Below are 16,527 nucleotides of genomic sequence, written 5' to 3'. Positions count from 1 at the left end.
GGAATTATAGAAAAAAAAACAAAGATGAACTCCCAGGAAATAGGGCAAATAGTAGAAGCATATACAACACCCCCACTATTTATTCTCCATGAGTCAACCTTGTTATTAGGGGTGACTTCTTTTTTTGTGCGAGGCACTAGGAATTGAAGCCAGGGGCATTCTACCTCTCAGGTACATCCCCACTTGTTTTATTTTTACTTTGAAATGGGGTCTCACTAGGTTGATGAGACTCACTACATTGCTGAGGCTGTCCTAGACCCTGTGATCCTCCTGTCTGTCTCCCAAGTACTGGAATTACAAGCATGTGCCACCACGCCCAGCCTTACAGTGACTTCTTTAAAGCATGTTCTAGAAATGACTATATACGGAAGGGAATTTATTTCGCTTTGTGATGCTCTTTTACAACATGCATACTGTAGACAGAGGATACCTTTATCATAATTTCACAGGTTGCTTTAATAAGGTAAATAGGTAGGTTTTCCTTCTATTCTCTCTTTGAGTTACACTCAGCCTTTTTTTAAACAGGGTTTCACTAAGTTGCTTATGGCTGGCCTTGAAGCCACAACCCTCCTGTCTTGGCCTCCCAAGTACTGGGATTACAGGTATGCGTAACCATTCCCCGCTATGTTGACTTTATGAGGCATTCAGACATTAAGTTTGAGAATAATGGTCATCAGGTTTCGCACATATCTCAAAACCAAATGGTAGCTGGGCAGGTGGCGCACGCTTGTAATCCCAGTACTTGGGAGGCTGAGACAGGAAAATTGCAGGTTTGTTCCCGGCCTCAGCTACTTAGTGAGGCCCTCTGCAACTTAGTGAGAACCTGTTTCAAAATAAAGAATAAAAAAATAGGGCTGGGGGTGTAGCTCGGAGGCAGATGCCTCTGGGTTCAATCCCTAGTACTGGGGGGGGAAAAATTCTTTCCATGTCTAAACAGAAATCAAAAGAAAAGTGAACTCATAGGAAACCTATGATACTTTACTAGACACTGTGTTCTTTTAATAGTTTATTATTGGTGATATCTGATAATCAAGAGTAAATTAATAGGCTAACATTTAAAAATGATAATTTAATAAGTATAGAGTATATAAACAATTAGGTAAGCTTGTAGAGAAGCTGACCAGAATAATATAGACAGATAAAGTATCCATCTAAATATTCTATATTTCTTTTCTGATGAATATTTATTAAGGTTTTTTAATATACAATTTTTCATTTGCATTTTGGAAATCCTTTATTATAAAGACAGTTCTTTTGTCTGATGACAAAGAGCAGCCACATGACTATTCTGGACCTCCACGCTGAAAAAGAAAACATAATGCCATAAGATTAGATGCTAAATTGACACAGAATTTTTTTTTTTCTTTCTTCGTACTGGGGGAACCCAGGGGCTTTTCTACCTCCAGGCTATATACTCCCATACCTTTGAGGCTGGCTTCAAACCTGTGCAATCCTCCTGTCTCAGCCTCCCAAGCGCTGGGATTACAAGCGTGTGCCACCAAGCCCAGCAACACAGGAAATGTTTTTAACAGCCATTATAGAAATTTACACAATTTTAAGCTGATGAATCCCAGCCCCTTTTATTTCTTATTTGGAAATAGGGCCTTGCTATGTTGCTCATAGCCTGAGTTGCTCTGTGGCTGTCTCAGCCTCCCAAGCATTGGTATTACAGGAGTGACCATAATGCCTGGTTTGATTTTTACTTTTTTTTTTTTTTGGTGGTACGGGGGTTCCTGGAAGCCCTTCTACCTCTGGGCTATACTCCCAGACTTATTTTATTTTTTGAAACAGGGTCTCTTAAGCCAGTGCAGCTGGCTTCGAAAGAGCGTGATCCCCCTGTCTCTGCCTCCCAATTTCGGGGATTACAAGTATGCGCCACCATGCCCAGATTGATTCACATGCTTGTAATTCCAACATTTGGGAGGCTGAAACAGGAGGATCACAGGTTCGGGGCCAGCCTCAACTACTTAGTGAGGCCCTTTGCAACTCAGTGAGAACCTGATTCAAAATAAAGAATAAATGCCGGGCGTGGTGGCGCACGCTTGTAATCCCCTCGCTTGGGAGGTGGAGACAGGAGGATTGCGCAGGTTCGCAGTCAGCCGTGCTGGCTTAAGAGACCCTGTTTCCAAATAAAAAATGTAAAAATAGGTCTGGGAGTGTAGCCCGGAGATAGAAGGGCTTCCAGGAACCCCAGTACCACAAAAAAAAAAAAAAAAAAAGGAAGGAAGGAAGGAAGGAAGGAAGGAAGGCAGGCAGAGCTCGGAGGCAGAACATCCCTGGGTTCCATCCCCAGTACCTCAAAAAAAAAAAAAAAAAATTCAGGTCTTTCATAGTTTTGGGCACTTATAGCAACTGTTGTAATCAGAATTACAGATTCAGTGAGTTAGTGAGAGACCCTGTTTTAAAATAAAGAAATAAAAAAAAAAAAGAGGGCTAGGAATGTAGCTTGGAGGTAGAATGCTCTTGGGTTCAATCCCCAGTACCTTAAAAAGAAAAATTTAAAAGCTGGGTGTGGTGGCACATGCTTGTAATACCAGCATTTGGGAGACTGAGACAGGAAGATCATGGTTCCAGGACAGCCTCAGCTACTACTTAGTGAGGCCCTTTGCAACTCAGTGAGACCCTGTTTCAAAATAAAGAATAAAAAATAGGGCTAGAGGTACAGTTTGGAGGTAGAATGTCCCTGGTTTTTTCCATCCCCACTATGCAAAAAAAAAAAAAAAAAGAAAAGAAAAGAAAAAAAATTTATCTAGTAGCCGGACATGGTGGTACATGCTTGTAATCCCAGTACTTGGAAGGCTCAGACAGAAGGATCACAGTTTCGAGGACAGCCTCAGCAAATAGTGATGACTCTCATTAAGCTAGCAAGATTTTTTTTTTTTTGGCGGGTCTGGGGATGGAACCCAGGGGCATTCTACCTGCGAGCTATACCCAGCCCTATATTTTAGTCTTTATTACATATATATTTTTTGGTGGTACTGGGGTTCCTGGAAACCCTTCTACCTCTGGGGCTACACTCCCAGACCTATTTTTATACCTTTTTTTTTTGGAAACGGTCTCTTAAGCCAGTGCGATCCTCCTGTCTCCGCCTCCCAAGCGCAGAGATTACAGGGGTGCGCCACCACCATGGCTTATTCTTTATTTTGAAACAGAGTCTCACTGAGTTGCAGAGGGCCTCACTAAGTAGTAGCTGAGGCTGTCCACGAACCGTGATCCTCCAGTCTCAGCCTCCAGAATGCTAGGATTACAAGCTTGCGCCACCATGCCCGGCGTAGATTTTTTTTCCAAAATAAAAATAAAAATAAAAATAAAAATAAAAGAGAGCTGGGGTGTAGCTCGGAGGTAGAATGCCCCTGGATTCAATCCCCAGTGCCACACACAGAAATTTTATCCAGTGACATATACGCAGATTTGCTGAGGTCTCCAAGGGTAGTCTGTTTTTCAGATCTGGCCTTTGTCTTTGCTATGACTATACTTGATAAAACAGAAAGAGCAAGTAAATCAGCAAATGAAAATCCCAAACCAATATGCTACAGTGTTTTGCAGTCTTACGATAAAGAGTAACAACATACTTGGATGAATTCAATTTCTTCTTGAGATACAGGTTTCCTTCGATATTTCTGAGGTAATGACTTTATTATTTCTGCAGTGTCTGGAGGGCCTTGATGCATCAGCAAATCTGGTGGTTTACTTCCTTTAGAGTGCTGTGAAATCACAGAAGAATGAGATGGTAGCCCTGAGGATCTCAAAGCTTCTGAAACTGAAATTTAAAAACACAACACCTAATTAGAGAAATCATTCAGGTGTCATAAAATTTTATTTTGAGTTACCTATTGGTAAAGAATCAAGTCATTCTTTTTCTTTTTTTTTTTTTTTTTTGTACTAGGGATTGGATCCAGGAGTGTTCTGCCTCCAAGTTATACACCTAATCCTTTTTATTTTTTAATTTTAATTTTTTTGTGGTACTGAGGATGGAACCCAGGGGCATTCTATCTGTGAGCTACACCCTCAACCCTATTTTTTTTTGCGGGTCTAGGGATGGAACTCAGGGGCATTCGACCTCTGAGCTATAGCCCCTGCCCTATTTTTCATTCTTTATTTTTGAAACTGGGTCTCACTGAGTTGCAGTGGGCCTCACTAAGTAGCTGAGGCTGTCCACGAACCTCAATCCTCCGATCTCAGCCTCCCAAATGCTGGGATTACAAGCATGCGCCACCACACCCGGATCGTCAGCCCTATTTTTTATTCTTTCTCTCTCTCTCTTTTTTTTTTTTTTTTTAGTGGTACTAGGGGTGGAACCCATCTACCTATGGGCTACACTCCTAGACTTATTTTATACTTTATTTGCAAACAGGGTCTTACTAAATTGCTGAGAGCCTCACTAAGTAGCTAAGGCCAGCTTCGAACATGTGCGATCCTCCTGTCTCAGCCTCCCAAGCAAAGGGTTTACAAGCGTGCGCCCGTCTTTATTCTTTATTTTGAAACAGGGTCTCACTGAGTCACAAGGGGCTTCACTAAGTAGCTAAAGGTGGCCACGAATCCGGATTCTCCTGTTTCAGCCTCCAAAAGGCTGGGATTACAGCTGGGCGTGGTGGTACAAGTTTGTAATCCCAGGATTGGGGAGGATGAGACGGGAGGATCGAGGTTCGTGGACAGCCTTAGCAAGTAGTAAGATTCTCATCAACCTAATGAGACCCTATTTCCAAATAAGCAATAAAAGCCAGGCGTGGTGGCACATGTTTGTAATCCCAGCATTTGGGAGGCTGAAACCAGAGGATCGCGGTTCGCAGACAGCCTCAGCTACTTAGTGAGGCCTTCTGCAACTCAGTGAGACCTTGTTTCAAAATAAATAAAAAATAGGGCAGGGGGTATAGCTTGGAAGTTGAATGCCCCTGTATTCCATCCCCAGACCTGTAAAAAATAAAAATAAAAAATAAAATAAAAATAAAAAATAAAAATGAGTTGGAGGTGTAGCTAGAGGGTAGAATGCCTGGTTCCATCCCCAGTACTGAGGGGGAAAAAAAAAAAGTAGAATGCCTTTGGGTTCAATACCCAGTATTACAAAGAAAGAATGAAAGACAGACAGACAGACAGACAGACAGACAGAAAGAAAAATGAAAATGTTTGTTAGATAAACCATTAGAGGCCAACACATTATGAAGTTTACATGTAATATTGTAAAATGGGAAATAACAAAGTCATTAGCCAGGCGGAGCCTGGTGGCACACACTTGTAATCCCAGTACTTGAGAGGCTGAGACAAGAGAATTGCAGGTTTGAGGACAGCCTCACAATGTAGTGAGACTCATCAACCTAGCGAGACGGTCTCTGAATAAGAAATAAAAAACTGGGCTAAGGGTATGGCTCGAAGATAGAATGCCTCTGAGTTCAATCCCCAGGAAAACACACACACACACACACACACACACACACACACACACACACACACACACAGAGTCACTAGCCAGGAGTGATGGCACATGCCTGTAATCCCAGTACTTGGGGAGCTGAGACAGGAGGATTGAATGTTCAAGGTCAGCCTCAGCAACTTGATGAGACCATGTTTCAAAATAAAAAAATAAATTGGGCATGGAGGTACATGCTCATAATCCAGTACTTAGGGGACTGAGACAAGAGGATCTGGGTTCACAGCCAGCCTCAGGTACTCAGTGAGACCCTGTTTCAAAATAAAGAATAAAAAACTGGGCTGAGCCAGGTGTGGTGGCACACACTTATAATCTCCACGCTTGGAAGGCTGAGACAGGAGGATCACACAGGTTCAAAGCCAGCCTCAGCTACTGAGTGAGGCTCTCAGCAACTTGATGAGACCCTGTTTCCAAATAAAATATAAAATAGGTCTAGGAGTAGAGTCCGGAGGTAGAAAGCCCCTGGGTTCCACCCTCAGTATCACCAAAAAATAACAAAAAAAAAAAAAAACTACGTGGTTGCTGGTCATGCTGCTGCACGCTTGTAATCCCAGCATTCAGGAGGCTGAGACAGGAAGGATCGCAGTTCTCGGACAACCTCAGCTACTTAGTGAGGCCCTCCACAACTCAGTGAGACCCAGTTTCAAAATAATAAAAAATTGGGTGCAGGGGGTGTAGCTCAGGGATCAAATGCCTCTGGGTTCCATCCCCAGACCCACAAAAAAAAAAAAAAAAAAAAAAAAAATAGGGCTGACAGCATATCTCGGAGATAGAATGTTCCTAGGTTCCATCCCCAGTACCAAAATAAAAATAAAACTGGGCTGGTGGTATAGCTTGGAGGTAGAATAGCTCTGAGTTCAATCCCCAGCACCATAAAAATAACTAACTAACTAAAAAATAAAGAAATAGGGCTGGGGGTGTAGTTCAGAGGTAGTATGCCTCTGGGTTCAACCTTCAATTACCAAAAACAGACAGACAAAGAACACAGTCATTAAATGAGAGTAGTTCTTTCAATAGTTTTCATACCTGCTTTTCTTAATGTTTTAGTAGTTAAATGTAAGTTTAAAAATCAATACATAAAGGCTGGGTGTGGTGGCACATGCTCATAATCCCAGCATTTGTGAGACTAAGACAGGAGGAATGCGGTTCACAGACAGCCTCAGCTCCTTAGTGAAACCCTTTGCACGCAGTGAGACTCTGTTTCAAAGATAAAGAATAAAGCCGGGTGTGGTGGTGCTCACTTGTAATCCCAGTACTTGGGAGGCTGATATAGGAGGATCATAGGTTCGAAGCCAGCCTCAGCAGCTTAGTGAGAGCCTATTTCCAAAAATAAAATATAATAGGTCTGGGAGTGTAGCCTGGAGGTAGAAGGCCCCTGAGTTCCATCCCCAGTACCACAAAAAAAAAAAAAAAAAAAAAAAAAATAGGGCTGGGGTATAGCTTGGAGGTAAAATGCCCCTGGGTCCCACCCTCAGTACTGCAAAAGAAAGAAAGAAAGAAAGAAAGAAAGAAAGAAAGAAAGAAAGAAAGAAAGAAAGAAAGAAAGAAAGAAGTACAACAAAATTCTTCCAATTTAATTCAGTATCACTAAAAATCGAGGCATCTGTTCTTGAGTCATAACTTTTTATTTATTTATTTATTTATTTATTTATTTATTTATTTATTTATTTATTTATTTTATATACTTGGGGTTGAACCCAGGAGCATTCTACTTCTAAGCTATACCCCCAGCACTGTTTATTTTATTTACTTATTTATTTATTCCAAGCTACACCCCCAGCCCTATTTTTATTCTTTATTTTTTTGAAACAAGGTCTCACTGAGTTGCAAAGGAGGGCCTCACTAAGTAGCTGAGGCTGTCCACAAACCATGATCCTCCTGTCTCAGCCTCCCAAATGCTGGGATTACAAATTTCTGTCACCATGCCCAGCTTCTTTTTCTTTTCTTTATTTATTTGCTGGTTTGGGGATGGAACCCAAGGGCATTCAACCCTCAAGCTACACCCCCTGCCCTAATTTTTATTCTTTAATTTGAAACAGGGTCTCACTAAGTTGTGGAGGGCCTCACTAAGTAGCTGAGGCTGGCCGAAAACAGCTATCCTCCAGTCTCAGCCTTCCTAATGCTGGGATTACAAGCGTGTGCCAACACGCCTGGCTTTCTTTTTATTTTAAAAGTGTCTTGCTAAGTTGCTGAGGGTGTCCTCAAACCTAAATCCTCTGTCTCAGCCTCCCAAGTATTGGGATTATAGGCATGTGACATGTCTATCTTTTGTCTTAATGTTTTAATTTTTGGTGCTGGGGGTCAAAAACGGGCATTTTACCTCGAAGCACATCCCTAGCCCTATTTTATTTTTTACTTGAAACAATTATTTCACTAAGTTGCTGAGGGTCTTGCTAAATTGCTGAGACTAGCCTTGAATTTACAATCCTCCTGTCTCAAACCTCTGAAGTACTGGGATTATATATGTGTACCACTTCACCCAACAAGTATCAACCTTTTATATTTATTTACTTATTTATTTATGCATTTATTTTTTGGGGGGTACTGGGGATGGAACCCAGGGGCTTTCTACTTCCGGGCTCTACTCTCAGACCTATTTTATATTTTATTTTGAAATAGGGTCTCCCAAAGTTACTGAGAGCCTCACTAAGTAGCTGAGGCTGGCTTCGAACCTGCGTGATCCTGCTGTTTTAGGCTCCCAAGAGCTGGGATTACAAGCATGAGCCACCATCCCTGACTAAGTAACTACATTTTAAAACAGAAGTAAAGCCGGGCGTGGTGGCGTACCTTGTAATCCCCGCCCTTGGGAGGCAGAGACAGGAGGATCACGCAGGTTCGAAGCCAGCCGTGCTGGATTAGGAGACCCTGTTTCCAAAAATAAAAAAGTATAAAATAGGTCTGGGAGTGTAGCCCGGAGGCAGAAGGGCTTCCAGGAACCCCAGTACGACCACTAATAATAATAATAATAAATTAATAATAATAATAACAATAATAATAAAACAGAAGTAAAGAAGTAATAGCTGCGCATGATGGCACATGCCTGTAATCTCAGTACTTGGGAGGCTATGACAGGTGGATCTCAGGTTTGTGGCCAGCCTCAGTTATTTAGTGAGAAGAGGGTGGGGGTGTAGCTCAGAGGCAGAATGCTCCTGGATTCAATCCCCAGTACAGCAATAAATAAACAAACAAACAAACAAACAAATAAAACAGGGGTAATAAAAAGTTAATGTCTACTTGTATGCTACCAAAGGTACCATTTTGATCTATCCTACAACAGTCTGACTTTAAAGGGCTTTTTTTTTCTTTTTTTTCTTTTTTGAACCAGGGATTAAACCCAGAATGCCATACCTGTGAGAAATACTGCTTATAATACGATATTCATCTCTAAACATGTATATATACTTTTTTAAAAAACCTAAATAAAAGCTGGGCATGGTGACGCAGGCTTGTTATCCACAGGCTTGGGAGGCTGAGACAGGAGGATCGCAGACAGGTTCAAAGCCAGCCTCAGCTACTTAGTGAGGCTCTCAGCAACTTAGTGAGATCCTGTTTCCAAATAAAATATGAAAGAGGTCTGGGAGTATAGCTCGGAGGTAGAAAGCCCCTGGGTTCCACCCCCAGTACCACCAAAAAAAAAAAAAAAAAAATCTAAATAAAGTACAACTTACCACTGAGTTTTGGATTGTCTCTTCTGTCAGGGAACCTTATTAATGGAGTATGTGGCTTGACTACCTAAAGGAAAAATAAAATGTATATAAAGAAAAAAACCCATTAACTATAAAAGCAATGATCTACTAATCCTCATGGATACCTGTTAGAATAAATTATTTGATAATATCATTACATTTTACTCATCCCCAAAGTGTGATGCTGACCTATGAATTAATTCATCTGTTAGTCATCACTCTGTACTTCACATATTATAAAACTGTGTGTGCGTATTACTAGGGATACTCTCAGAAAGCTAGTGAGACCCTGTTTCAAAATAAAAAATGCTAGCCGGGTGTGGTGGCGCACGCTTGTAATCCCCGCGCTTGAGAGGCTGAGACAGGAGGATCCTGCAGGTTCGAAGCCAGCCTCAGCTACTGAGTGAGGCTCTCAGCAACTTAGTGAGACCCTGTTTCCAAATAAAATATAAAATAGGTCTGGGAGTATAGCCCGGAGGTAGAAAGCCTCTGGGTTCTACCCAAGTACCACCAAAATAAATAAATAATGCTGAGTGTTGTCCTGCATGCCTGTAATCCCAGAACTTGGAAGTCACCATGCCTGGCTCCCAATTTTTATTCTTTGCTTTGTTTTGCTTTTGTTTTGCAGCATCAGTGACATTCAACCTCTGAGCTACACCCCCTGCCCTATTTTTTTCCTACTCTTTTACTTTGAAACAGGGTCTAAGTTGCTGAAGACAGGAGGATGGGGGTTCAGGGTTCACGCAAAGCCTCAGCTACTTAGTGAGGTCCTTTGCAACTCAAAATTTATTTGTAAAAAATAAATACTGGGATTACAGGCATGTGTCACATCGCAGAACATGTTAAGACTTTTGAGCACCTTTCATGTTTATTGCTCATTTGGGTATCTCTTTAGGCAGTATCAATTCCTTTACTTTTTTTTTTTTTTTTTTTTGCAGTATTAGGGATGGAACCCAGGGGCATTTGACCTCCAAGCTAAAGCCCCAGCCTATTTTTATTTATTTATTTATTTATTTATTTATTTATTTATTTATTTATTTATTTTTTGCGAGTCTGGGGATGGAAACCAGGGGCATTCGACCTCCGAGCTATACTCCCTGCCCTTTTTTTTATTATTTATTTTCAAACAGGGTCTAAGTTGAAAAGGGCCTCACTATGTAGCTGAGGCTGTTGGCAAACCGTGATCCTCCCATCTCAGCCTCCTGAATGCTGGGATTACAAGCATGCGCCACCACACCCAGCTCTTCCAGTCCTATCTTTTCATTCTTTATTTTTATTTTTATTACTTTTGTTTTTGCGGGCCTGGGGATGGAACCCAGGGGCATTTGACCTCTGAGCTACACCCTCTGCCCTATTTTTTATTCTTTATTTTGAAACAGGGTCTCACTGAGTTGCAAAGGGCCTCACTAAGTAGCTAAGGTTGTCCGTGAACCGCGATCCTCCTGTCTCAGCCTCCCTAATGCTGGAAATACAAGCGTGCGCCACCACACCCGGCTTATTCTTTATTTTTAAACAAGGTCTAAATTATGGAGGGACTAACAGGCGTAAGTTATGGAATAATAATTGGGCGGTGTATTACTGATTATAAGGTTTTCTATTATGAATACTAGACCTTTGTCAGGTGTTCTGTCTACAGAATCTTAATTAGCGATCAGTACCCACCCATTGAATGAATGAATGATCATTCCACTGCAATGGGCCAAAGACTAGGACTTCAGGAAAAGATCCTTTGAGAAAGGTACTCGCATAAAAGGAAATGCACTTTTATTAATGGTAAACGTTAGCCATTAAATAATATGCTTTCTAGGTTCAAAAAAAAAGACGAAACCAATTACAAAAGGTTCGCATTTTGCCTTTCCTATTTACGTTAGACTGGAGCTTCAGAACCAAATACAAAAGGTGTCAGGAGTTAGTAGTTTGTAGGTGGAATAATAATATGAGCCTAGCTAAACACTGAGAAAAAAGGGTTAGGAAACATATACCAATAGAGTGGCATCTTTTTCCATACCCGCCCCCCACTGGGCCTGTAGTCAGACCCTTGGGCAGGCGGGTGTGCCGTCCCAGGGGCCACCTATCTGGCCATCCCCAAGACCTTGAAGGGACACCGGGTCAGACCCAGAACGCGCTTCCTCCAACGCCGCAAAACTGCCTCCTCCCGATTGGCTGGCTGGGGACGCCACAGCCGAGCCTCGGCGGCGATTGGCCAGCTCCGGGAGGTCAGCCCAGCCCACAGACTCCGCAGGCTGCGGAGGTGCAGGCGGAGGAGCCCCGGGCCCGCGCCGGGACGTGCCGGTCGGCGGGCCTGCCCCACTGCCCCCGCCAGGCTGGGACCCGCGGCTCCGCACCCCGGCCCACCGCCCGACGCGGCGGGCTTGCGTTCCTATCCTCACACGCGCCCCGGGCGCAGCCTCAGGGCCGCGTCGCCGCGCATCCTCTGCCACCGCCTTTCCTCCCTGGCCCCGTGGCTACGTCTGCGCTACCTCTACTGGCCAAGGCGCGAAAAGCTTCCCAGTCTCTTTACCTGGACGACCCGGCTGGCAGACGCCATCTTGCTGCCCATCATGACCCCCGAGAAGGGGCAGCTTCCGGGGCGCCAGCGAGCGACCGCGGTGCTGGAGTCTGGGCGACCGGGGCGGGGCCTGGGCGTGACGTCTCGGGGGGCGGGGCGAGCGGACGCGGACTGAGCCGCCCTGGCCCCGCCCCTCTGCTCCTGGCCCCGCCCCCAGCCTGCCTTCTGGCCCAAGACCTGAGCCGTACTATTTAATTTTGCTGTAGAGGGTTTGTGATGTTGGATTCATTTAATTGTTCCTTGGCCTGTGCGTAATCTAAGACCTTTTGTTTCTCAGCCAGTTTTTTTTTCCTTTGGAGACTGAAGGTGAAGAATCTGTCTCTGAACTACTCCCCCAGCCCCAGCATTATTTATTTTTATTTTTTATTTTTTATTTTTGCAAAGGCTAGGGGTGGGGAGTATAGGTTGGAGGTAAAAATTCTCCTGGGTTCCCTTCCCAGTACCGGAAAAAGAGAGAGGGAGAGAGAGACGGGGTCCTAGTAAGTTGCTGACAGCCTCACTAAATTGTTGAGGCTGGCTTTGAACCTGCAATCCTCCTGTCTTCTCAGTCTCCCAATGCTGTTATTTTTGTTGGGATTACAAGCAAGCACCACTACCAGCTTAGTTCAAAATTTAAGGTGGAAACAAATAGGTAACACATGATGCAGTTGTGTTTTCCTAAAATAGCCGGTCTTGTTAAAATGGGTGGGAGGTGTTAATGGCTGCAGTGGTGCTGTGGGCCCTTCATCCTCTTTTTTTTTTTTTTTTTTTTGCGGGTTTGGGGATGAAACCCAGGGGCATTTGACCTCCGAACTACACCTCCTGCCCTATTTTTTTTTTATTATTCTTTATTTTGAAACGGGGTTTCACTGAGTTGCAGAGGGCCACACTAAGTAGCTGAGGCTGTCCGTGAACCATGATACTCCGGTCCCAGCCTCCCAAATGCTGGGATTACACGCGTGCACCACCACGCCTGGCTTCTTCATCCTTTTTTCAACTAAAATATGTTGGCTAGGGAAATTAAAACGAATAGACAGGCTGGACATGGTGGCACACTTATAATACCATCATTTGGGAGGCTGAGATAGGAGGAGCTCGGTTCTGGACAGCATCAGCTACTTAGTGAGGCCCTTTGCAACTCTTGAGGTCCTGTTTCAAAATAAAGAAGATAGGGCTGGGGGTGTATCTCGGAGGTAGAATGTCCCTGGGTTCCATCCCTAGTACTGCAAATAAATAAATAAATAAATAAATAAATAAAATTGTGTTCGCAGCCGCCATCGCTCTCCAACACCAGCGCCGCCTCTTGCTCGCCGAGCTCCAGCCGAAGGTGAAGGCGGGTAAATAAGGAGATCTTTATACCATGAGCCTTACTATGCAGACTGCCCGCAAATCGACTGGTGGTAAAGCACCCAGGAAACAACTGGCTACAAAAGCCGCTCGAAAGAGTGCGCCCTCTACTGGAAGGGTGAAGAAACCTCATCGTTACAGGCCTGGTACTGTGACACTGCGTGAAATTAGAAGTTATCAGAAGTCCACTAAACTACTGATTCGCAAACTGCCCTTCCAACATCTGGTACGAGAAATTGCTCAGGACTTCAAATAGATCTGCGTTTCCAGAGCGCAGCTATTGGTGCTTTGCAGGAGGCAAGTGAAGCGTACCTGGTTGGCCTTTTTGAAGACACCAACCTGTGTGCTATCCATGCCAAACGTGTAACCATCATGCCAAAAGACACCCAGCTGGCACGCCGCATACGTGGAGAACGTGCTTAAGAATCCACTATGATGGGAAACATTTCATTCTCAAAAAAATTTCTTTTCTTCCTGTTATTGGTAGTTCTGAACGTTAGATATTTTTTTCCATGGGGTCAAAAGGTTCCTAAGTATATGATTGGGAGAGGAAAAATAGGGGACAGAAATCAGGTATTGGCAGCTTTTCTATTTCCATTTGTGAATTTTTAATATAAATGCAGGGATGTAAAGCATTAATGCAAGTCAAAATGTTTCAGTGAACAAGTTTGAGCAGTTCAACTTTATAACAATTATAAATAAACCTGTTACATTTTTCTGGACAGTGCCAGCATTTGGATTTTTTTAAAACAAATTTCTTATTGACGGCAACTAAATGGTGTTTGTAGCATTTTTATCATACAGTAGATTCCATCCATTCACTATACTTTTCTAACTGAGTTGTCCTACAGGCAAGTATATGTTTTTAATGTTGTCTGTCTTCTGTGCTGTTCCTGTAAGTTTGCTATTAAAATACATTAAACTAAAAAATAAACAAGTAAAACTAACAGCTTGGTGCAGCTTTAAGAATACTTTATTACACAATTAGTAGGAAATAAAAAGGGAGAAGTAAAGCAGCATATCTGGGGCACACTGGAGAGCCTGGTGATGGAATTCTGCTTCCTTCTCCCTCCCTGGCCTGTGCTTTGCCTCTGGACCGTGTACTTACTAAGTGCAGGGGTCAATAGTCTACCTTGTTTTTACCTCTAGTATATTGGGCTATATTGGTTGCTAGTCAATTATGGGTGCTTTGAAGTAGCACAGAGAGTCTACCTTTCCTATACATCAAGTTGGGTCACAAAGGAGAGGAGGTAAGCAGAGGCAGTGATTGCCTCTACATACACACACACACACACACACACACACACACACACACACACATATATATATATATATTTTTTTTTTTAAGGGCGGAAGGCTTCAGTTTTCCCTAGGGCTTTTAAGGGTAAATGCCTTAATTTCATTACATTCTTACTATAGGTAGTATAACATTTGCCAACCCACTCTTCCAGTACCGACACGGGTTATTGCTAAGCTCAGAACAGTCAATTCTGTTTGTAATGTTAGTAATTAGCCAGAGATAAGCAGGGTAGGAAAAGAAAATGGGGTAGGGAGCCTTCTTGAGAAGAGATATAGGAGCCGGGCATGGTGGTGCACGCTTGTAATCCCAGCATTCGGGAGGCTGAGACCAAAGGATCGCGGTTCGCGGACAGCCTCAGCTACTTAGTGAGGCCCTCCGTAATTTAGTGAGACCCTGTTTCAAAATAAAGAATAAAAAAACAGGGCAGGAGGTGTAGCTCGGAGGTTAAATGCCCCTGGGTTCCATCCCTAGACACCCACACCCCCCCACACACACACACAAAAGAGATATGGGAATGGCCCCACCCAGCTGAGGTCAGAGAACACATCCAACCTGTAGCTTTAGATACCAGCCAGAAATCCAGCATGACAAATTCAGTGGGCTAAGGTGTAACCCCACAAATGACTGCATGAGATGGGCTGGGATTTCTGGGCAGTATAAAACCTCACCAAAAGGCAGACTCACCCTTCCTTCTTATGCTCCTGGACTAGACAGCTCTGTGAACCTCATGGTGAACCCACCTAATATTACCTTTTATACTCACCCTGAGTCCCCCAAAAGAAGTGTTTCTTATAGGGAGACAAGAACTGAGGGAAATTTATGGCCCTGTAAGTATAAGGACCACATCATACTCCCTTAATAATTGACATTGCTTGATTTCAGTTTGTTTCTGTTTTCTCTAATTTATCTAATTTGTCCTAATAATTGAACTGCTGCCTTCACTTCAAGCATTTTTATTTTGTTTTATTCAGAACTGAGAATTGAACATGGGGATTCTACCTCCGAGCTACACCCCCAGTCCTATTTTTATTATTTATTTTGAAACAGGGTCTCAAAGTTGTGGAGGTCCTCACTATGTAGCTGAGGCTGGCTGTGAACCTATGATCCTCCTGTCTCAGCCTCCCAAGTATTGGGATTATAAACATGCATCACCACGCCTGGCTCCCAGTCCTATTTTTTATTCTTTTTTTTTTTTTTTTTTTGGTGGTACTGGGGTTCCTGGAAGCCCTTCTACCTCCGGGCTACACTCCCAGACCTATTTTTACGTTTTTATTTGGAAACAGGGTCTCCTAAGCCAGCGCGTGCGGCTGGCTTCGAACCTGCGCGATCCTCCTGTCTCTGCCTCCCAAGTGCGGGGATTACAAGTGTGCGCCACCACGCCCGGCTTTATTCTTTATATTAAAAAAAAACATCTAAGTTGTGGAGGGCCTCATTAAGTAGCTGAGGGTGGCCTTGATCTTCCTGTCTCAACCTCGCAAGTACTGAGATTACAAATGTGAACCACAATGCCCCACTTGCTTCAAGTATTTTAAAAACATAAACCAGCCGGGCGTGGTGGCACACGCTTGTAATCCCAGCGCTTGGGAGGCTGAGACAGGAGGATCACACAGGTTCGAAGCCAGCCTCAGCTACTTAGTGAGGCTCTCAGCAACTTAGTGAGACCCTGTTTCCAAATAAAGTATAAAAAATAGGTCTGGGGGTATAGCCCGGAGGAAGAAAAGCCTCTGGGTTCCACCCCCAGTACGAAAAAAAAAAAAAAAAAAACTAGCATCTCAGTGAAATGCTAAGTTCCAAGTAAGGAGATCAGCTGAAGAGGTAGGTGCAAGACAAGAATGTGTCCTCTGCCCTACAGGACGAAGGGGGTGGAGTTTGGCACTCCTCCTTGACCCAGGAGGCCTTGGGGGTAGTTAATATTATAAGACCAAAGGTGCTTGTAGCCCAATTGTAGGAGTAGAGGGCACAGCCTTTGTCCTTTGAAAACAGCACAGAGCCCAGGGCTGGCAAATTAAGACTCTTGACCTAGGCCCAGCTTTGTGGGTCTGGAGTACTCTCTTCCTGCCTGCCTACACTACCAGTCCCTGCTGACCTACCACCTGGTCCATTCCTATGGCAGTGAAACTTGAGGCTGGGGCACGGGTGGAGGTACCAGGGATTGAACCCAGGGCATTCTACTCCAAGCCACACTCTCAAGCCTATTTTATTATTTATTTGGAAACAGGAT

At 43.6% G+C, this 16,527-nt stretch overlaps 1 protein-coding gene and 1 pseudogene across 3 annotated transcripts; one reads left to right on the top strand and one right to left on the bottom strand.

Moving 5' to 3' along the window:
• Nucleotides 1-1,283: 1,283 nt before the first annotated feature.
• On the bottom strand, nucleotides 1,284-11,674 carry KGD4 (alpha-ketoglutarate dehydrogenase subunit 4; the record flags this gene model as incomplete). Of its 2 annotated transcripts, none has more annotated exons than XM_080701069.1 (4): nucleotides 1,284-1,301; nucleotides 3,573-3,760; nucleotides 9,094-9,157; nucleotides 11,633-11,674. In XM_080701069.1, 4 exons carry the CDS (start codon nucleotides 11,672-11,674, stop codon nucleotides 1,284-1,286), a joined length of 312 nt encoding a protein of 103 aa, XP_080557195.1. The 2 variants fall into 2 exon arrangements, with proteins under 2 accessions (XP_080557195.1, XP_080557196.1); XM_080701070.1 differs by having other exon boundaries at nucleotides 3,573-3,754.
• Nucleotides 11,675-13,019: 1,345 nt separating this feature from the next.
• On the top strand, nucleotides 13,020-13,429 carry LOC308275814 (histone H3.3C-like; annotated as a pseudogene). The gene has a single exon. The product of its transcript is annotated as a histone H3.3C-like (transcript).
• The last annotated feature ends 3,098 nt before the right edge of the window (nucleotides 13,430-16,527 follow it).

This window comes from Muscardinus avellanarius (assembly GCF_963383645.1).
Source record: "Muscardinus avellanarius genome assembly, chromosome: 1".
NCBI lineage: Eukaryota > Metazoa > Chordata > Mammalia > Rodentia > Gliridae > Muscardinus > Muscardinus avellanarius.
This window is presented reverse-complemented; position numbering and strand designations above follow the sequence as displayed.